We start from the raw sequence: 23925 nt of genomic DNA on the forward strand, positions 1-23925 counted from the left end.
GTCTCATGCACATACGCAGCATAAACAGAACAGGTAGAAAGATTGTAATTAATCATTTATATTAATGTGCTGACCTATTTTCATTTCACCCCTTAATTCTGTGGACTAGCTAAAGGATATTCAAATCACAATTCTCCATACTGACTAGACAGATATCGGTACTCAAAAGTCAGAACCAATCTGGCACCCAGAGGCTGACACTGGTCCAGTGACTAAAGCAGTGAGACTGAAAACATTTGCCTTTTATCCTAACAGTCCTATTCTGCCCTCAAACACTGTATCTTATTTTCAAGACAGAATTTAGTAACATTATGGAGTAGCTTTTACTCCCTTGGGTGAATAATACATTTGCACATTTAATAATAAATTTGCTTATTAATGATCCTTATAGGTGAAAAGTCTGAAAATGCAATTCCAGTCCTTGGCAGTGAACAACAAAAAATATGCTTGAGAAATACAGGCCCCACTAAAAGACACAATCTCTCAGCTCAGTTAATTAAGGCAAATATTTTTTGCTTGAGAATGTGAGCAACATATCAGCAAATACATTATCATTCTTGTGCTACTGTAAGTTTTATTATTTAGTATAGTTATCTTAGGTGTTTTTGCACATCCTTTAAACCAAGGGTAAAATTAGAGTGTCAGGAGTTGTGAGTACACATTTTCTACTGTAGCACATTGGGAGATGCTTATTGGGACTTCAGGCAGAAATAACTCCATTGTCTACTAAGTTTAGGAAACAATATGGCCACATGATTACTAGAGACTCAACATTCAGTAGCATAGCAAAGGTTCCAAGAAGCCTAACTATAAAAAGACTTGATTAATGAGTTTTAAGCCTTAATCCAGAGTTTCCCAAACTTATTTGAACATGGGATATCATTTTTCAGAGTACATGTGTAAACAAGCCATTGTTCTTTAAACAAGCTATTACAAAGCTCAACCACTTTGGGGAACTGACGGGAACCTAACTGAAAATTAGACTAAAATTTTCTTGGTAAACAAGACTTTGTTCAGAAATATAGTCCTGTGAATTATTTTCCAAGTAATGTTCTAAAAAGCACTTAGTATAACTGGCCACTGTTAAGAAGGTAAGGATATTTAGAAGTTAATCCATGTGCATTCAATTCTATAAGGAATGAACATATTTAAGAAAGTGTTTTATTGAGGACTTATACCATTAGCCAAGCATATTCCTTTTCTAATGTAATCTTTAAAATGAGATATCAAAGTATTGGCCCATTTTATGAGTGAGGAAACTGAAAATTAAGGTTAACTAATATAATCACTGTGGCAGAGCTGGGAACTGAACTCAAGTTTGTATGACTAGGAAGACATGAAAAGACAGGTTTTAGATGAATGCATAAAATATCTTTATGAAGAAGACAATCACAAGAAAACTACACCTGTAAAATTACTGGGGAATGTAACCTGAAAACTTTAAAAAACTCAAAAGTCCACAGGTTCACCTAAATGGATGCTAAGCATTACCTTAATTACATTTCCTAATGCACGCCACGGACAAACATTAGAAAAGTTTGGACTCATCGGACAAAGAAATCCAGCAGTAGAAAATTCCTTTACTTGCATTTCCCCACCCCTACTTAACCCAAGAGCATTTTAAAAATAATTCAAAAAGTGGCTATCAAAGATACCAATCAATTTCTTACTGGTGAAATATATAAAAACTTCCAGGAGTCACAAGAATTCCAAACTGTTAATTTATAAAAATAAAAACATTTATCGATATGAAAAAAAGGTCAGGATTCACTCTCATCGATGTCCTTATCTGGATCTTGCTCAGCATCCTCCTTTTCCTGTTGCTGTTTCTTCCAAAGTTTGGCCATGGCCAGCAGCTTGAGGTTAGGTTGGTTGGCAGCGTCTTCTGGAAAGATGTAATCAAAGTATTCTTCCCAGCCTGCATCAGACTATAGAAATAAAACAATTAAAGCAAACGCATGGCTGAAATACTCACATTTCTGCACTCACATTAAAGTGCAGAATTTTTACTGGAAACCCAGAGTTCAAATGCAACTTATCTTCATTTTACAAAACAACATCAAAGTCTACCACAGAAAGAACAAGGGTTGGGTCTGAAAGACTGGAAGTAAATAAGTATTAGATTGGTGCAAAAGTAACTGCAATTTTAGCATTGTTAAAATTTGCCATTTGATATTGGAATACATTCTTAAATAAATGTGGTTATGTTATACATCATCTTAATGCACATTTCTTTATGTTTTCTTGCCAATGACTTATTACTTGCTGTTTATTTTATATCTATTTTAGACTATGGAAATGATGTTAGACTAAAAGCAAATTCCAATGATTTTCTTATTCAAGTTCTAAATGGGTCATAAAGCAGCAGAGACAACTCACAACATCAACAACGCATTTGGCCCTTGGGAACTGCTAATGTACAGTGCAGTGGTGGTTCAAGAAGTTTAGCAAAGGAGAAGAGAGCCTTGAAGATGAGGAGCACAGTGGCTGGCTGTCAGAAGTTGACGATAACCAATTGAGAGCAATCATCAAAGCTGATCCTCTTAAAACTACATGAGAAGTTGCCAAAGAACTCAACATCGACCATTCTACGGTTGGCATTTGAAGCAAATTGGAAAGGTGAAAAAGCTCAATAAGTGGGTGCCTCATGAACTGACTGAAAATCAAAAAAACTGTTGTTTTGAAGTGTCATCTTCTCTTCTTGTACATAATGACAGCTGGTGACGACCAGCTCAGTGGTTGGACCAAGAAGCAGCTCCAAAGCACTTCCCAAAGCCAAACTTGCACCAAAAAAGGGTCATGGTCACTGTTTGGTGGTCTGCTGCCAGTCTGATCCACTACAGCTTTCTGAATCCCAGTGAAGCCATTACATCTGAGAAGCATGCTCTATAAATCGATGAGATGCACTGAAAACTACAATGCCTATAGCTGGCATTGGTCAACAGAAAGGGCCCAATTCTCCACAACGCCCAACTGCATGTTGCACATCCAACGCTTCAAAAGTAGAACGAATTGGGCTACGAAGTTTGCCTCATCCGCCATATTCACCCGACCTCTCGCCAACCAACTACCACGTCCTCAAGCATCTCAACAACTTTTTGCAGGCAAAACGTTTCCACAACCAGCAGGATGCAGAAAATGCTTCCCAAGAGTTCGTCGAACTCTCGGAAAAATCCGTCGAGGCACGGATTTTTATGCTACAGGAAGAAACAAACTTACTTCTCGTTGGCAAAAATGTGTGGATTGTAATGGTTCGTATTTTGATTACTAAAGATGTGTTTGGGCCTAGTTATAATGATTTAAAATTCATGGTCCGTAACCGCAATTACTTTTGCACCAACCTAACAGCTATTGGACTGGTGTTGCTGCAACTGTAGCTCAGAGAACTGAAAACCTGGTGGAAAAAAATTCTAAAAATCTAAGCATAGTTCCTCTATAGTCAACCAAGATATTCAGTCGTCTCCAACTTTACTGTGTAGCCTTAGTTTAAGATTTAAAACTTTTAAAGATTTTTACTTGATATTTACCCAGTAAGCAAAAGTCATACATCCATGCATTATTATTCCAACTCCCCACCCGCACATCCTCACCTCACTTCCCAAATATTGTTCTGAACAGGCCCTGCTCTAGCTCCAGCTTCCACCATCTCTTGCTTAGCTTACAAAAACAGCCTCCTGATGGGTCTTCTTCCTCCAGTCTAAGCCCCTTGAATCTACTTGTATGAGAAGCCAACAATCTGGTCATGTCATTTTATTCACAAAAGCCTTTGCTGATTCGTACCAAACTCCATCCTATTGCCTACAAAGTCTTCTCTAGATTGGCTCCTATCTGAAAATTGAATTCCATTTTCCTCCACACTGACTTACTGCTTAATCTGGAAATATACACTTCATGTATATTTCTTAGTTCTTAGATTCAACACCACAATCCCTTTGCCAACCTGTTCCCATTCTCCACCCCTGGTTGGACCACACACTCTGCCCCGTGTTTTCCATAATTAGATTGCAACCATCTCCTACTCCAGGCTGTCTGTTCCCATTCTAAGACTACACGTTACTTAAAAGTACAAATTTCAAAGTCAGATGTGTTTCTACTCATGTGACATAAGATGAACAGCTCCAGGGGCTCAGTTCTTACCCCATCATCAGCCTGGACCTTTCTTCTCTTCTTGACTTTCTCCGGCATGAGTTTGTCTACTCTTTCCTTATCTGATACTGTTCCAAATTCTTCTTCAAAGCTTCGCCAAGATTCCAGCAGCATAAGTCTCTCTTCCTTTTCTTCACAGTTTCGCATAGTTTTGTTAGCTTCTTCATAAATCTGCCTGCATTTAGACAAACTTCCTTCTTTCCCTGAAGACAACTCAAACTGAGCAAAACTGATCCACACCTTAAAAAAAAGTTATTACAGAACAAATTAACCATGTCACCCAGAAAACAATAATGTAATACTACTACTAAAGCTAACTGCTAGTTAATAACATCTGCATGTAATGTGCTCATCTCTCGTGTTCCATAGACTGTAACATATTGAATATAGGCTTCAATATCATACTGAAGCAATCTGATTCTACATCCAATTAGCTGTCTGATACAGTCTTAAAATCTTGAAAAAAGTTTAACTTTTTTTTTTTCAATCTTGTGATATCCAAGTTATTCACATGCAGTATAAAATATTGACCTCACATAAACTTAATATTCCAAAGTTCTCAGAAACTCATGAGTTCTCTTTGAAAGCAAAAAAATCATTAAAAAAAAAAAACACTTAAAATACAGAAATAAAATATCTTCTTCAGGATTGCTACTTCAAGCAAAATCAAAGCTCATATACAAAGCACAGGATACCTTGACATGTTGTGTCCGTTGAAGCAATCGTCGGTAAAGATTTCGGGTTCTTTCAGTTTCTTCTTGTTCAATTTCAAAATCAATATATGATTTCCAAAGCACCTAAGAAAAATAACTTAATAGGTCAGTCTTGACATTCACAAAGCAGCATGCCCCCATTGAAAGCATAGCTTAAGTATCATTCTAACCTATATCCAGGAACATAGGACTTTTACTGAATAATTAAAGCAGTGGTCCCCAAACTTTTTGGCCCCAGGGACCAGTTTCATGGAAGACAATTTTTCCGTGGATGGGGAGGAGGAACTGCAGATGGTTTGGGGATGACTCAAGCCCATTACATTTATTGTGCAGTCAAACCTCTCTGCTAATGATCATCTGTATCTGCAACTACTCCCCAGCATCACCGCCTCAGCTCCTCAGATCATCAGGCACTAGATTCTCATAAGGAGCACGCAACCTAGATCCCTGGCACGTGCAATTTACAGTAGGGTTCACATTCCTATGAGAATCTAATGCCACCACTGATCTGACAGGAGGTGGAGCTTATGCAGTGATATAAGCGATGGGGAGCAGCTGTAAATACAGATGAAGCTTCACTCACTTGCCTGCTGCTCACCTCCTGCTGTGCAGCCCAGTTCCTAACTGTGGAACTGGTCTGTGGCCTGGGAGTTGGGGACTGCAGAATTAAAGAACATATCATGTGGACAAGATAAATAATATTAGTATTTATAAGCCGGTCAAAACTTAGCTAGAATTCTAAATTATAGGAATAAGGGCCTTGGATTCAGACTTGGATTCTCTTTGAGAGTTTTTCAAATGCTTCACTTATCAAGATGAGCTGAGAAACTTGCCAAGAGTCTCCCAGGTACTCTTTCATAATCTGGCCATATGCTATTGAACTTCTAGGGAGAAAATAGGCCCAGATGAGCCAACATGTATGTTGTTACCTCCACTTTAAATTCCTTGCTATAGCTTGAGTTCAACTTAACAAGCATTCACTGAACAGGTGCCCACTTGAAGGTGCAGCCTGTCAGGGCACAAAGATGAATAAGCTGTGGCCTAGACACCTGGGAGCTGGCATTCTGGTGGAGAGCTGAGGCCAACTGATATACTCAGCAATAAATGCAGTCAGTGGAGCCCAAGCCATTAAATGCAGGGTCACGTAGTACATGACTAACAAAATGGCTGGGTGAGTTTTAGGGCTCCTGTGAGATTTAAATTGGTTCTAGCTGTGGTTTGGCGCCACCTTGTGGCTCAAGCTTTACTACTGAAGGCAGGCCAGCACTTCCAGGACAGTAGCAGTAGCAATTTCAGGAACATCCTGGTTTAGCTGTTGCCTTTTTTGTTTGGCCCATTCCAAGCGAAACTGTCCCCAGAGGATGCAGGGATGTGCAGTCCTACTGCCATCTCCCTTGTTCTCCAGATGATATGGCCTGCTGGATGTTTCCTTGCCTGGCCTTCTCTTCCCCATCCCCTTTAGCCTTCCCTGTTTGAGAAAGGAAAGGAGCCAATCGACCAACCCCATATCTCAATTCATCCAGGGTATCACCCCGGATGTCTACTCTGCTCTGGTATCTGACTAGGGGGCTACCTCCCCTGTCTCACAACCCCATCCACCTTTCTATCCTATTTAATACAAACAGAAAAATCCTAATCTGAGTAGAAGAGACTGTAAATTAGTTAGATCACCTTTATACTCTAAAATATCCATCTAGATGGTCATCTAAAGTAAGACTAGAGAAACACCTAAAACAAAATTTTCTTCAACTTAAGTTCTCACCTCTGGCATGTCCAAGCGTGGCTGACTGATGGCTAATTCGTAGATTGCCCGAGCTCTGTCAATATCACCAAGGATTGTCTCTAATTCTGCAAATTTAATCCATGAAGTACAATTTTCAGGTCCAAATTCCAGGAACTTTTCATAAAGCTTCCGGCATCTGTCAAATTCTCGAAGCTGTAGCTCCAATTCTATGTAAACTTTAAATAACTTGTTCTTTGGACATTTGCCTATGGAAGTTCCCTGGAAAATAAAATGGCCAGACCACTGTGATACCTTAGTGGGTTCAACTTGTGCATAGTCACTGCACGGTCCTAGAGGCTGTTCTTTGCTGAGGAAGAACCTTGTGGAGTCAAGATGCCAAGCCATTCTTTCCTCTGTGGTATTCACACTGTTCACACTGGTTCTTGACAAAAGGCCAAAGGATATCCCTCAAATTCATTCAGCAAAAGGCAGTGTTCCAGAATTGTTTGGACAACTATTATGGATTCTAAAGTTTCTCAGGCTCTCCCAGGGAATATGGATGTCAGATATATAGAACTTCCTATAAATAAAAAGGTAATCAAAGAATGAAACCTGCTTTATTGCGCACAGCCAGGGTGAGAGTAGCTTATCTGAAGGATCAATAATTGCCTTTAAATACAGTATTTGATCTTATTAATAAATTTTAGAACACTTATTAAGACAATAGTGCATTTAATACACCAAAAATTTGCATAGGATCAGACTACTAATTCTAGTCTGAGGAAAGACCTAATAACAGATACCTGGAGATGTTTTCAATGTTGAAATAGAATGTTCATTTGCTCTTATTTCATTGAGCTGAAACACCAATAACTTAGGCATTGTTATCCAGTGTTTTTTCAAAGGGCATGTGTTTTCTAACATGTGCCAGGCTATAAAGGCATACTATTTCTGTTTCTTTTTTCGTAGGAATTGTACAACTTGTCAGCACTAAGACTTTAATTTCCTTCTCATAGAACTTAATGAAGCATCTTGATCCTTTCTTTACTTACCAAAGCTCTTCTGGCAAGTGATAAATTTTTCTGTCTTATTTCAAACTGCGCATATAGTATCCACATTTTGGCAAATGTGAACTAGAAAATAAAAGCATAAAAATATCTAGCTTAAGAGACCCATTTAAATTAAATTGAATTAAAGGAAATTTAAATTAACCAAAAGCCACCAGTAATTAGATTTCCCTAAAACTTCAGAGTGAGGAGAGATGTATTTTGCTTATTTACAAGCAAAGATGACTATATTTATTTTGCAAGAGTTAAAAACAAACATACCATGATCTAGATACTTAATTGTACTTCATGACACTGTAGCCTCTACTTAGAATAGGCTTTGTGTTGTGGGCATGCTGGTAAGTGGGCAGAACATCCTACTTCTATCCTAAAAGATAACTTGGTCAACATTTCTACAGCAGGAAACATAACTTGTTTCCTTTGCTGGGAAATATGGCAGAGAGAACATCTCAACCATCTACAGAAAGACATGTTCACCATGCATGCATTCAGTGTTACCAAGAAACTCTTCTATCTCCCACGCATACTGTAAGTTCTCTGCATGTATGTTTTCCTCCTTCCACTCAGGCTATTAAAATTAACTAGCCTGATCTGAATTTCTGTATTATTCATTTGTCAACTCAATGCAGGTTGTCCTCTGACCTAGAATGTAAGCTGTTTTCAGGAGCAAGGAGCGTATCTCATTTGTGTCTTCCATGGTGCCTAGCACAGGGAAATATTAAATCAACAAATACTACTGCACTGAATTATTTCACAAGTAACGGAAGAAGATTTTGACCTCTTTGGAACTGAACACTTTAGAGCAAACGTACCTTTTTGTGAGGAATTAATTCCAAAGAGGCTTGATACACCTGTCTTGTCCTCTCGGGATCCTATATTAGGATAAGAAATTTTCACAAAATGTTGAAGTCTGTTGCTAATGCTAATTTTACTAGTCACTAATTTTACTAATACTAGTAAAAATGTACACCCCCAACATTGAATATGTTTTCACATGTTGCTATTTTCAAATCCTGATTTCATTTATGATCAAAAGTATAAACTATCTTTGGCCATCAAACTTTGGTTTAAGAATCACCAACAATATAGCTGTCAAACTCTGAGTGCTTCTTTGTGTAACAGACAGGCTTTTTTGCCTGATAGCAGAAAGAAACAAAGATGTTTTATAGTCTTAAATTAACAGCAAAAAGTTAATCTTCTCCTGTATGTACAATCTAGCTGTGATCCTTATTTATCAGAAAACCCAGGAAACTACATATAACTATAGTAAAGGCCGGTTCATTGTTCCCTTTCAAGTTCTAAGTGATATCTTATTATGCCTCACAGTTTAAAAATTAAACCAAAACAAACAAAAAGCCACCTCATGTGTGACCACAGCAGGCATAGGGAGTTTAAAATTTTGCAGAGATAATATATATATTCTCTCTGTATGGCTAAGCATGGGTCTATAATAATTTAAAACTAAGTTTTTCTGTTTCAAGGACTGTAAATTCCAGTTACTACCCATGATAGGTGAGCTGTGGATACAAGGGTGAGGAAACCATTAACATCTGACACATAATTACATTTTTCTACCTTTGCCTCCAATTCTTCATAGAGCGCATAGTTGACCCAAAGGTAAATGTAGCGCTTCCAGTGCCTCTTCTCCTGAATGGGTGGGACGTTGGCAATGGCTCTTTCATAGACTTCTCGCACCGTTTCAGCCTCTGCATCACTTTCCACCAAGCGCAAGTAATCAAACCATGCATCATAATTGTGTGGATTAGCCTAGAAAGACAATAAATAAATATAAATTATAAAATTATAAAATAAATAAATAAATATTAAATAAATTGATTTAATAAACACAAAACCAAGAGCTGCACTTGCTAGGCTATGTGAGCTGAAAAAAGGCACCAAACTGACTTTCTATATTTTAGCAATTTTTTTTTCCTAAATTTTACACGTTCTCTCGTTTTAAAAACACCGTTCCTGAGAATGTGTAAACGGAAAAGGAAAAAGAATACAGAAGATGGATTATTGGCCAGGTGTCCCACAGCAAGGCCCCCTTCATGTACAGCTATCGCTCCCAGGATACTCAATCATTAGATGCCTATTCTTACAAATGTATGTTTATGTATGTAACTATTTATTATGCCTAAAATAAAATTTCAATGAAATTATATCATGACTCACAATTGTGAAACCTGCATTTACAATGAATAGTAATTTATCTTGAACATATCTTGCTAGCCTACCATCTCATTTAACACCAGACTTAGTCCTTCGCTTGGAGCTATCTTAATCTGACTAAGCAAAAGTATTTTTAAATACATAGAACATTAAAGGAAAATGCTACTGTCTTTGAATTGAAATCAAAATAGTACATTACAGATAGAGATGAGAATGGAACTCTATGTACTATACATCTTTCATTCAGGCAGTTAAGCTAAAAGGTGATGTACAAAACAGGTTTTTGGATCAATCTCTGACTATTCCACTTTCTTTGAAAAATGAGCTCAGATAGAGTCCACATTTCTTTTGTTCAAGTTCTACATACATAGTCAGCAATCAACAAAATGACTTTCAGCATGTGAGTGGCAGAGCAAATCTAAATGTTGTTTTGTTTGCCTTTTCTATTGGCCACACTGATTCCCACTTGTCTGAAATAGCTGCCAATTTACCATAGACACATCATCACAAGAGTAATCACTGGTAGCCCTGACTTGCTATTATTCATTTTACAGTAGCTAGCATTGATTAGCACATCTTAGTTACACCTGCACAGCTCACCAGCACTCACCTTCACTTCTTCTTCATACTGGAATCTCCGTTTGCTCACGATGATATCTTCAATACCCCGCCTATCACCAAACTTCTTCTCAAAGATGGTATAATTTTTAAAGAGTTCTTGGGCCTCTTGTTTTGAAATTCTATCCAGGGCATACTTGTAAATCACTCGTACCCTTTCAAACTAAAAGCAGACAGGATGATTACTTTCTAGAACACAGTATTCTCATGCTACTCACAACTTGGAGAGTAACGGTGACACAAATATTACTTATATGATAGATTCTGAGGCCTTATAATGTCCAAAATAAGACGTTTTTTCTCCGTTTTGTTGAAGGTATTTCTGTCAGGAGGGATACTCTTGTTTGAGCTCCACATTTAATATTGTCTACCTAACGTTGTCAGTCGGGTGTCTACTGCCCCTCTCAAGCTAAACAGGTTCAAAATTGAACTTCTGCTTTCTCCCCACCAAACCTGAGTCTTTCCCAGTTTCCCAATCTTAGTAGGCAACACCGCCAGTTACATACTTGCATAAGCCAAAAACCCTAGGAGTCCTCCTCGACTCCTCTCTTTTTCTCATTCCATGTTCACTCCTACAACAAGCCCTGCCATACCTACCTCTCCCACATAGGCCTTCACTTGTCCCCAGGACCCCTGTCATCAAGCTCCATTTTTTACCAGAACCATTCCAAAACTCTCTCCACTGGTCTCCCCAGTTCCACTTTTGCCACCCTCCCTGCATACATTCTCCATGAATTAGCCAGAGGTTCTCTTTAAAATGTAAATCATATCCAATCCCTCTCCCTTTGATGCTTTCCATTGGTCTTAGAACAGAAGCTGAACTCCCCAGTATGAACTGTGTAAGCCCTTGTACAAGACGTGTACCCTTATCTGAAATGCTTGGGACCAGAATGTTTCAGATTTCTGATTTTTTTAGATTTTGAAATATTTATATTATACTTACTGGTTCAGAACCACTAATCTGAAATCTGAAATATACTAATGAGCATTTTCTTTGAGTGTCTCAAGTTGGTGCTCAGAAAGTTTTCGATTTTGGAGCACTATGGATTTCATATTTTCAGATTAGAAAGGATCAATCAATATTTGGATGGACCTCAGCCTACCTCTTTCAATTCTGTATTATTAGAACTATTTTAAGGAATTATTTTCCATATATACTAGCAAAAAAAAGAACTGATTTATTTGTGGGGCAATCTCTGTTTTCATTCTAAATTCTATTCTCTATTCTGAGGGCTTTTGGCTTTTTGTTTCCTAAGTGTTTTACCTGTAAGGCCCTTTAATCAGGATGCCAAATTGACTAACTCTCAGTATATAGACATTCAGATTTAAAGGCCTGATTCTCAAAGAACAACAAAATTAAGGCAGTTATAATACAATCTACAGTCACTCAGCTCCCAATCTTTAGCTTTTCTACCAACTGTATGCTGTTTTCTGTAAGAAACTGCATTTCTGTATTTTGAAGACATCTTCTCCAAGGATAAGAAGAAAAAATGGAAATGAACTCCTTGCGCACAAGATGATCTTTTCTAAGTTATTTTGCAACGTAATCAAGTTCTAGTATACTTACTTCTTTCTGATTTTCTTCAAATTTGGCAAAGGCAACATAAAGGTGTTCATCCATATGTTCATCTCCAAAGAATTCGACAGCTCTCTCATATACTTTCCGTGCATGAGCAAAATAAGCATGTTTTTCTTCGAAGCGTGCATACTTGATCCAGTTCTTAACATCAGGGTGTACAAGGACAATTGCAGGGGAATTAAGGAAATGCTAGGCACAATAGCACGGCTTAAAAAAATTAATAAATAAACACCATAAGCATACCAAACCCCCAAAACCCCAACAATTCAAAATACAACTGCAGGGCGGATAAAATATACAAAGATGTAGAACTGCTGTGGCCTCTGTGAGGGTACAGCTTGGTTTTTTTCACCTCTGTCTTCCTCCAGGGCTTAATCAAGATTTTAGTAATGGGTACAGAGATGAGTTTGGAGTCAAAGAAATACCTTGACCCTGGTTACTAGCCATGTGATCTTGGACAAGTCACTGAACTTGTCTAAGTCTCAGCTGTTTCTGGCCAAAAGAATGTGGTCAATAAATGGTACCTATTACATTATGTGCTCAATTACATTAATACTTGAATTAATGATTAAGGAAAAATCAACATGCCATAAAAAGAAAACTGCTAACTAGAGCCAAAAGAGAAAGTTTTGAATTGCCATTCTATCTCTTAACAGAATGTATCTATTTTTAATCTATCTTCCTTGAAAAAAATCATTAATTTCCAAAGTAGTAATACATTCAAATATGGCAAAGACATTTAGAGCATTGGTTCTGTAGCTGCTCTACTAGGTTCACACCCCACCTCCATCACCACCTGTGAGACCCCAGTCAAGCTACTTAAATCTCTCATGCCTCACTTTCCTCATCTGCAGAATGGAGTAGTTCCTACCAAGTGCAGGGTTGTCGTGAGGATTAAATGACAGTATTTATAAAGTGCTCAGAACAATCCCTGGTACATAGCAAGTGCTATAAAAGCTACTGTTAAACTAATAATATTAAAACGAGTAGAGGTAATTAAGATCTTAAAAAGTTGATTCTCATTATCTGCAGTAACTATGTGCTATAAAGCCACTGTGAACATTTAATTATTGAATACTGAACCATTGTTCCTAGGGGAAATGTGTACATACACATACCTCACATTGATTATAATCTTAAGTCCTAAAAGCAACCCATCCTGGCAGATTCTATTTTATTTTACAAGAGAAAAAGTGGTTCAAAAGCGTTAAGTGACAAGCTGAGGCCATCCCACAAACAGGTGCCAGAGTGAGGATTCAAATTCCATCCAACTGGCCCCAGAGCTGGAGCTCTTTGCACTACACAGCACTGGCTCCCCCCATCTCTACCATCTAAGCATGGCTACGTGAGGCTGAAACGAGGACCTCCATATTCATGGCTTCTGCATCCATGAACATGCACACAGGGCAACTCAAAATTTCACTGCTCTGCGCATGGCCACAAACGACTAGGAAAGTGCTGTGTAATAATTAGTTTGGGGAGTTACAAATAAATTTCAGAAAGTATGCTGACTTCCAAACATGGAATCTGTGAATGATGAGGACTCCACTGTACTTCAGTTTCTAAAAGTGCTTTCATGTGTATCATCTAATCTTCACAATCAGACCAACGGAGGTATGTTTATTCTTATTTTTAAAAAGAGGACACCAATGCTCAAAGGAGTTAAATGACTCACCACACAGCTAGTAAACAGTAAACCTTTGAAGTCCAGTAATGGTACTAATGACCAACGTAAATCTTAGAAAAACAGAACTGGCTACAGTAGGCAGGACCTTAGTACGGTCAGCCTTCCATATATGGGCTCCGCATCTGTGTATCAACCAATCACAGATGGAAAATATCTGGGAAAAAAACCCTGCACCTGTACTGAATATGTGCATACTTTGTGTCATTATTCCCTAAACAACACAGTATAACAACTATTTATATAACATTTACATTATATTAGGGTTTTGGGTTTTTTTCTAGTGACAGGGTCTTACTCACCCAGGCTATAGTGAAGTGGCACAATCACAGCTCACTGTAATCTTGAACTCCTGGCCTCAAACCATCCTCCCATCTCAGGGTCCCAAGTAGCTACTAGGACTACTGGTGTGTGCCACCACACCCAGCTAATTTAAAAAAAATTTTTTTGACAGATGGGGTCTTACTATGTTGCCTAGCTGGTCTTGAACTCCTGGGCTCAAGTGATCCTCCCACCTCAGCCTCCCAAAGTACTGGGATTACAGGCATAAGCCACCATGCCCAGCCCCTGCATTGTATATTATAAGTAATCTAGAAATGATTTAAAGTATATAGAAGGATGTGCAAAGGTTATATGCAAATACTATACCACTTCATATCAAGGACTCAGATTTTGGTATCCACCCAAGGTCCAGGAACCAATCCCCCATGGGTATCGTTTTCACAGCATTAGTGCTAAACTACAATTAAACCCAAAGTCTCACTAGAAAAGACTCAAACAATTACCCAAACCACAAACTTTCAATTTGACCAATCTACACCCCTAGAAAATATATGAGGCTGACAAACCTGCATTCTTGACTTCTAGCATGACATTAATGACTACACATCCTGACCATGACGATATCTCTACCGGAGGAGCAGTACCCAGGACAATAATGGCACCACTCAGATCTCGTCCAAAGGATATATCGTTCATAAATGGTGCGAGCCCGATCCACCTCTTTGTATCTCAGCTCAAAGTTGATGTAGGAGTGCCAGGCTTGTTCCTCAGGCTGCCATTCCATCCAGCGCTCAAACACCTGCCGGGCACCAGCAATGTTCCCCAACATCTCCTCCATATACGTGTATTTGTACCTTTAACAAAATCATCCATAAATATCTGCTGTGGTCAAAATGACTTAGGGAAAAAATGATCTTTGGCAATTTCTAGTCTTCCATTGTTGAATGGGAAGATTATTTAAGGTTTTATCTTTCCTAAAGGCTAAATCAAACATGATTTCTCATTGAAATGTAAATATAAAAAAGGATGTACCATTGGAAAAAAGGCGTTTTTTCCCTTAAAAATTGTCTAGTTTGACAAGTTTTTTATGTATAAAAAATTGCAAAGTTTTACTTTTGGTTACATATCCATTAAACATTATAATTATGACTTAATAGATTATAGGACATTAAAAGGCACTAAGAACATGTTTAAAGAGAAAGATGTAAAATTATATACGATTATAACCACATAAATAACACACATGCACAAATATGCGGAATTTTTCTACTTTACGAAACGCTGTTTTGTTGAATCAGAAACTTACCAGAACTGGTTGACACGGGGCAGAGTTGTTATGGCCCGGTCCCAGATATTTCGGGCATGGTTGACCTGGCGATTCTTCATTTCCATTTCTGCATATTTCAGCCATAGCGTAATATTTCGATAGTCTACATCTAAAGCACGCTCGTATATGGATCGAGCCCTTAAGAAGCAAGATTTGGAGGATATCAAAAGTAGTACATACAACACAGGTAGCAGTTATTTCAAACTACCTGCAATGCCCTGCTATTTTATTGAGTGTTTACCATGAGCCAGGTCTGAGCTTAAAAAAAAGAAAAGATATGATGTTCTCAAGTACCTTACAAAGTCTTATAGAAGGATAGACTTGCATGTAATTATAATGCAATGTGATACTTGTTATAGTCAAGATCTGCACAGGTAGCAGAGAGGAAGAAATGAAGATATCCGATGGAAAAGACTAACAGGTAACTCCAGAATTGAGAACTTGAGGAAAGTTCCAGTTTACAAGGATGGTAAAGGTTGGTGGGGAGAGGTACTCCTTCCAGGCAGAGAGAACAGCTAAGCATCATGGTAAGGAGACACAATGTGTTCATAGAGCGGCAAGTCGGGGGAGAATGCAGAAAAGCTGGACAACAGAAACGGCCAGGTGACAATTTTTATCTTGGGGGCCACTTGTTTTCAGCTGAACACTTTTATTTCTTTAAAACCTCTATACACAGAAAGTAGATGAAACTGTACCTCTCTAGCTATAGAGTGTATGCTCACAGAAAGACCCATCTGTGGAGCCTCCTCCTGCCACTCCCCCCGTGACTATTCTACCACAGTGCCCCTGAGGCCCCTCAAAGGAACCCTAGGGTTCCATGGAACAAAAGTTGAAAATTACTACCAGAGGAATACTCTTTTACTTGTGCTTTGACTTTTTATATATTTTTTGTATCTATTAACTTAAGAGATCTTTATATACAAAATTACATTCTCAGCAATTTTACCTTTGAATCTCCTTTAGACTTTCTTCCCATTGTGCATATTTTATCCAGTTACTAATCACAAAATTATATTCTCAGCAATTTTACCTTTGAATCTCCTTTAGACTTTCTTCCCATTGTGCATATTTTATCCAGTTACTAATCACAGTCCTATTTTTTCTTATGTTATCTTCAAAAGTCTGTAAGAAAGCAAAAGGCATCAAATTAAAGGGAAACTGACTGAAAATGACACCATCTGTTGCCTAGTAAAAGTCTTGTACTAAAAAGGTTATTCATTTTGTTCTTATGTAAGAGAAATTACATCCTGGAATCCTTGAGGACTAAGAAACCCACTGCAGAAGGTTACAATCACAGAGGTTTCTTTAAAGTCTTACAAGTAAATAAGGAATAAACTTTAGATGCAAAGATTATAGAATTGTTGATATTTTCTCCTATGACAACTGACACATTATTATACTCTACACTTATTCCTAAATAAAAAAAAAAAAAAAATTTTTGAATATTACCTTTAAGTCCTTTGGGTAATTCTCAGAATTTCATACATAACTTATTGAGAAAAACAAATGAGTAGATTAAACAGGTTGTGGTTTAAAATAATGCCACATTCTAGAGAGACGCAGTCAAATCAGATCCCAAAGTCTCATAGTTCTTTCCCAGATCTCAACTCCTAGCACAGAAGGCAGCACAGACAGAATATATAATGCAGTCTTGCTAAGTACACCCCTCTGCCAGTTGTCAGTTGTTCTATTTTCCACCCATATTTGATTTAGCACCAAAAATAATGTCACTGGTGGATTCATTTTATTTATACTTTAAACAGACAACTCACGGCTTATTTTATATAGTTCAGCAAAATGAAGGTATCTCGTAACCAGAAGTAAATTATTTATGTGGCTAGAAACACCAACCTTGTCTTACCTTATAGACTCTAATTCATGAGACCTTTTCGAACTGTGACCTATAAATTCTTAACAATTAATAGACCAAAAGATATCACACTGACCTTCCTTTTCCTTAGTTTGTAATCATTTAATTCTTCTTCATCTGTGATCTTCTGTTGAGGTGGAGGTGGAAGAAGCTCAAGTTCTCTTTCTTTAGCTTCTCTTAAGAGCTGTTCAGCAGTTATCTGTACTTCAGCTGGGGCTTTGTTTTTCACCTATTAAGAAGGAAGACATTTCTATTTTTGGTAGCTGCTCTTCAGACAAGGTTTAATAAACATACATTTTTTAGAATGTAAACTTCATAAGAATTAACACAAGATGCCCTCTTTGTATGACATGTTCCCATTTCTCCGTGAGACTGAATAGAAAAAAATATTATGTTTTCTATTTTATACATGGTATCTATTACAAAGCCATAGGTAAAAGTCTGAAAAGGAAAAAGATGCAAAAATAATACCAAGTTTTCCCTTTTAGATAGTATAATGATAAACTTTTGAGGCTGTCTAGGCAAAATTCTCACTAGAGGTTTTGCTTTATCAAGATGTGCTCCACATTTTATCTAGCATTACGATCTCTATTTACAGAAATTTTCAACTTGTTTTAATGCCCCTGGTGGTTGATTGGGTTTGGTTTTTCACAGTACTTCAAGTCAAAGACAATATTCAATAAGTTCCAATTATTAGACTACAAGCTTCTTGACATCTTAGATCCGTACTGTTCAACACCGTAACTACAAGTCACATGTGGTGAGTTCAAATTGACATGGCTGTCAGTGTAAAATACACAGTGATTTTGAAAACTGAGTATGAAAAAAAAAATTACCTCATTAAAATTTTCTATATTGCTTACATGTTGAAATGATATTTTGGATACATCGGGTTAAATAAAATATATTACTAAAATTAATGTCACCTGTTTTTTGTTTTACTTTATTTTTATTTTTTAATACAGCTATGAGAAAATTTAAACTACATATGTGGCTCATTTCATATTTCTGTTGGACCAGTGATGCCCAATAGGTTTATGGAACTGAATTGTAAGAAATGTTACTTAATGCCGCACATGGAGTAATGACGATATGCTGATAGCTCATGTTTAATAAGCACTTAAGTGTCAGACACTGTGCTACCGATTTAATATGCACCACCTCTGGGAGTTATCCAAATAGATATGTAAAGGTCAAGCTCAAGAGAGCCATCTGGGCTGGAAAAACAGACTGGAGAAAAGATATCTGTAAAGGCTCAGGACAAAGCCTGACACATATTAAGCACTTGGTAAGTATCAGCCATCAATGGAAATATCAGATAATAAAACTATTGTTTAATTAAATCATGCCACTTCACAACTCCTGTCATCTACTCTCATTCCCTCCCATATCAGCCAGCCCTCAAGTCTCAGCCTAAATGTCACTTCCTCAGCAAAGTTAACTCTGAAGACCGTTCTCACACAACCCCTCCTTATTCTCGCCCAAAGCATATTCTTCTTTGCCTCGGAAACACCTAGCAAGGTTGCCATTTTGCACTTACTCCCGTTTTGAGTCCTGCTCATTGCCCGCATTAGAGGGTAGTTCCCAAGTGCCTAGCGCAGTGCCAGGCTCAGTATATCTTTGCTGAAAACGACCCCACTCTTCCCCCAGCAAAATCACTTCCCCAGAATGATCGCGACGCCAACGCGGGTCGTGCTCCGGGATGACAAAAGCCCGCGCCCCACCACCGGCCGATCCTCCTTCTTCGTCTCCCACTTGGCCCCGCACGGAGTGAGCCTTCTCCCCGGACAACACTCTCTTCCGCCCCGGGCACCACAGGGGCTGCGGCTTGGCGAAACCCCTCTCCCAGGCCACCTACCGCGAGGTCCCTCGCTATCGCCTACCTTGGCCACTTTGGGAATCCGCTGTTTCCCGGCCGCAGTGGAGGCTGCCATGTCTGCAGCAGCGGACCTCGGGAAACCCGCCGCCCACCCTAACCCCCAGAAACCGGCTGTGTGGCTTCCCCAACACCACAAAGCTTTCGGACACCAAGAGGGACCCGGAACCGGAAGCGGAATTAGCTAGACTGGCTTTTGACCTCCCGCACGCGGCGTAACGGAGGCAGCGTCGTTTCCGAGGTAACCAGGCTGCGCGTCCTCCACAGAGCAGTGGGTGGAGAGCGGCGTTCTGGAGTTGCGGGTGAGGTGGGCAACGTTGGCCTGCCCCGTAGCGACGCAAGGACTGGGTCCAGGGCGTCAAGAGCGCGTCCCCAGGTCAGTCTTCGCGACTGGGCCGACCATGCGAGGAGGGGTGGATCTGTCAAGCCGTGGCGCTTTGCAAGGGGACTTGGAACCGAGCTCCAATCCGGATGCTAAAAGGGCGGGGGACGAGAAGCGGGCGAGGAAACTCGCCTTCCCGGCGGTTGCCCGGCGCCGCGTTGCACTCTAGGCCTTGTAGTCTCTGCGCTACGTCCCCCTGCGTTTCTGGTTTCTGGACAGCTGTGCCCAGATAATTAACTCTAAGGCTTGGAATTAAAAATAACGGAAGGTATTTTGAAGCCGTATGTTAGGAAAAAAATGAAAATAAATCAGAGTAACTAGCAGACAACCCAGTCTTGTAATAAGAAACGGATGTTTAAATTCTTTTTGAGTGTGCCTTAATTGCTATACTTAATTTCTCTTAGCCTCCCTCAGTGTCCTCAAATATAAAACAAGGATATTCATATCTATATCACTAGGATTAAAGAGAAAAGTTTATGTAAAATGCTCAGTAAATGTTAACTGGTATAATAATTGACCTGCCTTCAAAAACAGAAAAATTAATAAAACAAATGATAAAGAGAATTGTTTTTAAAAACAGATTTAATTTTCTTATAGAAGTTTTAGGTTCACAGCAAATTTGAGCCAAAGGTGCAAATTTCCCAAGTACCTCCTTGCCTTCCCCTCCAGTCCCCCCGTTATCAACATCCCCCACCAGAGTGGTACATTTGTTATAATCGATGAACCTTCATTGACACATCATTATAACCGAAAGTTCATAATTTACATTAAGGTCGACTCTTGGTGTCCTATGGGTTTGGACAAATGTATAATGACATGTATCCACCATTATAGTATCAAGAGATACTATACTAAACAGAGTAGTTTCACTGCCAAAAAAATCCTGTGTGCTCCTGCCTAGTGCTCCTACCTACTTATCACTCCATCCCTGAAATCGCTAGCAACTACTGATCTTTTTACTGTTTCCATAGTTTCGCCTTTTTTAGACCGTCATATGGTTGGAGTTATACAATATGTGCCCTTTCCAGATTGGTTTCTTTTACATAGTAATATGCATTTAAATTTCCCCCATGTTTTTTCATGCTTGCTAGATCATTAGCTAAGAAAATTTTCACAGCTGCAAGTCTCTTGGTGTTCGGAAAATATATATTCATATATTTATGTATATAGTAATATCATATCTACCTATGCAGATACTGCTTTCACAAAAGCTTATGCAGATTTCTAAAACTGCAGTCTATTATAACCAACATCAAATATTTTCCATGACTCTGTATCACCCATATTATTTAAATATTAAGTTATCTCATTTTTCAAAATTTAAGTAAATTCAGAGGATTTTATATCACTCTCATAAAGAGGAGCCACCTAACAAGATAAACAAATATCTATTAAAAAGATGTTTCCAGTGATTTTTCTTAAATTTGTAGCTATAAATAATGGCTTTAACAAATGAATAATAGATTTAATCATCTCTAGTCTCTGCTCAAAGATACAAACACCTTAGAATACTTTATTTCTGGTTGTCATCTTTCCATCTCACATGTTTTTATTGTCTGTTAATTCAGTTCAGCTTTTATTTTTTAAAGAAAAATTTTTCATCATCCTTTTCTTTTTGCCATCAGTGCTTATTTAGATATACCTGCACGTTTACCTTCTTATCCCCAAGCATTTCATCTTGTATGCTATTCCTTTTTTATTTTAATTTTATTCTTCCTGAAATACACCTTTTCCTAGTTCTTTCAACCAGATTATTTGAATGATATTTTCTTTCAGTCTTTGTATGAAATTGTCTTTATTTCACCTTCATTTTTTAATGATTGTTCAGCTAGGTATAAAAGTCTAAGTTAATGGCTCCTTTTCCCTTTGTAGTTCAAAAATACTATTCTAGTAATGTAAAAACCATAGCCTGTAGGCCAAATTCAACCCTTCACTTATTTTGTATGGCCTGTGAGCTATGAATTTTTTTTACATTTTAAACATTTGCAAAAAAATCAAAAGAATACTACATGACACATGAAAATTATATTTTTAAAAAAAGTCAAATTTCATTGTCCATGAGTAAAATTTTGTTGGAATACAGTCATGCTAATTTGTGTTCATATTGTCTCTGGCTGTTACTGTGCTATAATAACAGAATTGAGTAGTTGTGAAGAGAACATGTGGCTTATAAAACCTAATATATTTATTATCTGGCCCTTTACAGAAGAAATTTGCTAACCCCTGTACTACTGGCTTCTGTTGTTGCTGATGAGAAATATTCTGTCAGTCTAATTATCCTTTCATAGGCAATCTGTCTTTTATGTGGTTGCTTTAAGGTTTTCTCCTTGTCTTTCAGGTTTTGTAGTTTCACTACTACATATTTAGGGTTTATTTTTATTTTTCTGCTCAGAACTGAGGATTCATGTATTTCGTCAGTTCTAAAAATCATCGGTCATTATGTTCAAACATTTCATTTATTCTTTTGGAATTCCTATAAGACATAGATTTTTGTCACTCTGTCTTACATGGTGTCTTAACCGCATTCTGTATTTTCTTTCTAATTCTATGTGCTTCTTTCTAAATAATTTGTTCATAACTGTTGTCCAGTTTATTCTCTTCAATCTTGTCTGCCTTTAACCCATCCAATTAGTTTAAATTTTAATAACCATATTTTCCATTTTTATAGTTTCTGTTCTTTTTTAATAGTTACCTGTTCTCATGACTTTTGTTTCTCTTTCTATATTTATAATAATTATAAACATACTTAGTTTATAGTCTCTTTCAGAGTCTATTATCTAAAGTTCTTGGTGACTCCCATGCTACACAGATAGTGTAGATTAGAATGGCGTACCCACTTTAGTCTAGAATTTGGACTTCCCGTAAGTATTTTTGTTTTGTTTTCTACTTAGAGCTTTGAGTAGAGAAAGCTTCCTTGTCATTTTCTTGCACTGGTGGGTTTAATTTTTCTAGTCCCCACATTCACTCATTCATTGAGGGCACCATCCCTCCTAAGTCCCAGTTGGATGCGTGGTTTTAGTTTCAATTCCAGTGGAATGAGGTCCATGATATTCCCATTGAATGTTAAAACTCTGACCCCCAGAGCCTGTGTCAGATCTGATCACTTCCTGAGCTGCTGCTCACAATATCTTTGCCATCTTGGTGGAGAATTTCCCTTGCTTGCTCTCTTCCTTCTTTTCTTGTTCCCTGTCCTCCAAGTTCAGCTCTTTAATTATACTTTCTTTTTTTATTCAGAGTTTTATATACTTGTAGCATTCGTTTATATAATACTTCACAAACAAGACATCTCATTCCAATTCTGCTTTTAAGTTAAACCAAAACCAGGAATGGCAATATTTATGACTAGCTTTGACATGAGTCGAGACATTATTAATTTCCCTGTTTTATTGTTTTCCCTGTTTTGAGCTTACTGGTTGGTATATAATAAAATGTTTTTCCCTAGCCAGGCACAGTGGCTTGTGCCTGTAATCCTGGCTACTTGGGAGGCTTGAGGCAGCAGGTTCACTTGAGGCTAGGAGTTTGAGACCAGCCTGGGCAACATAGCAAGACCCTGTCTCTTAAAATAAAATTTAAAAACTTAGCCGGGTATGGTGGTGTGCACCTGTAGTCTCAGCTATTCAGGAGCCTGACATGGGAGGATTCCCTGAGCCCAGGAGTTTGAGGCTGCAATGAGTTACCATCTCACAACTGCACTCCAGCCGGGACACCAGAGCAAGACCGTGTCTCTTAAAAAAATAAATAAAAAAAAATAAAATAGTTTTCCCTGGGAAGGAAGGCAGGCAGGGAAGGATAGAAAGAGAAAGCAAGAGACAGACAAACATTGGTACATTGAGAGAGAATGAAATCATTTGTGAACTACTATTTCTGTAAGCAGCATTTCTCAAAATATCTTTCTGGAACATTAGATTCTCCCCTGTTGCTGTCATTAGAGATTCTGTTCAGGAAAGGTGTGGGAAAGGTTGAGTTTTACAAAGAAAACAGGTTACTTGGTTATGGAACTTCTCAAAGACTTTAATGGACATGGTCACCCATCAGGAAGCCTATTGCAAGCACTTCTTACGTTTATTTGACCACAGAACGTTCTTGGTCTCAAAATATCTCTTAAGACTGCTGTCTTTCAGGGTTCCAGTTTGGGGAATTCTATTTGGAACACAGGCAGCAGCTAGCTGCCAATATTTCCCCTGTAACTCTTGACCACATGCTATGGTGGCCGATTAAATATTATATAAAAGGACACTGAATCCATAAATAATTCCTTTCAATATTTTTCAATCCTATTGTTAGAATATTTTTAAATGTCTTTGTTGGAAACAAAGAATACAGTTGCAGAAGTTTCTACACAGGCCAATTCTCAGAAACTTTATTCTCCTGTGGAGAAACATGTCAGCTGCTTTGCAGTGACAGTTGTCACAGCCTACACCCAGGGGAAAATGTGTCTCACCAGTACTCCCATACCACATTCACTCTGACCATACGGAAATTGAAT

The 23925-nt window shown here is 38.1% G+C and overlaps 2 protein-coding genes across 3 annotated transcripts; both read right to left on the reverse strand.

The window, feature by feature from the left end:
* Positions 1-1707: 1707 nt before the first annotated feature.
* CRNKL1 (crooked neck pre-mRNA splicing factor 1) lies at positions 1708-19266 on the reverse strand. Of its 2 annotated transcripts, XM_012657220.1 has the most exons (14): positions 19065-19266; positions 17258-17410; positions 16342-16433; positions 15291-15449; positions 14672-14838; positions 12007-12185; positions 10432-10602; positions 9225-9416; positions 8462-8521; positions 7635-7715; positions 6622-6861; positions 4842-4943; positions 4138-4386; positions 1708-1928 (listed from the first exon to the last, which is right to left on the reverse strand). In XM_012657220.1, the coding sequence occupies exons 1-14, from the start codon at positions 19113-19115 to the stop codon at positions 1761-1763; spliced, it is 2064 nt and encodes a 687-aa protein (XP_012512674.1). In that variant the 5' UTR covers positions 19116-19266; the 3' UTR covers positions 1708-1760. The 2 variants fall into 2 exon arrangements, with proteins under 2 accessions (XP_012512674.1, XP_012512675.1); XM_012657221.1 differs by lacking the exons at positions 16342-16433; positions 17258-17410; positions 19065-19266 and adding an exon at positions 16258-16311.
* On the reverse strand, positions 19238-23365 carry LOC105820667 (crooked neck-like protein 1). The gene is made up of 2 exons (XM_012657203.1): positions 23267-23365; positions 19238-19531 (listed from the first exon to the last, which is right to left on the reverse strand). The coding sequence occupies exons 1-2, from the start codon at positions 23363-23365 to the stop codon at positions 19238-19240; spliced, it is 393 nt and encodes a 130-aa protein (XP_012512657.1).
* Positions 23366-23925: the final 560 nt, after the last annotated feature.

The sequence above is a fragment of the Propithecus coquereli genome, unplaced genomic scaffold (genome assembly GCF_000956105.1).
Source record: "Propithecus coquereli isolate 6110/MARCELLA unplaced genomic scaffold, Pcoq_1.0 Scaffold533, whole genome shotgun sequence".
NCBI lineage: Eukaryota > Metazoa > Chordata > Mammalia > Primates > Indriidae > Propithecus > Propithecus coquereli.

Excerpts from the sequence above, each read along its gene's own strand:
- LOC105820667 (XM_012657203.1), bottom strand. The coding sequence starts at position 23,365 with ATGACAGCAACAGGGGAGAATCTAATGTTCCAGAAAGATATTTTGAGA. Across the intron at positions 19,532-23,266 it reads TGATTTCATTCTCTCTCAAT|CATCCGGATTGGAGCTCGGT; the intron begins GTACCAATGTTT and ends CCGCCCTTTTAG.
- CRNKL1 (XM_012657220.1), bottom strand. The coding sequence starts at position 19,115 with ATGGCAGCCTCCACTGCGGCCGGGAAACAGCGGATTCCCAAAGTGGCC. Across the intron at positions 17,411-19,064 it reads GGATTCCCAAAGTGGCCAAG|GTGAAAAACAAAGCCCCAGC; the intron begins GTAGGCGATAGC and ends CCTTCTTAATAG. Across the intron at positions 1,929-4,137 it reads AGGTCCAGGCTGATGATGGG|TCTGATGCAGGCTGGGAAGA; the intron begins GTAAGAACTGAG and ends TTATTTCTATAG.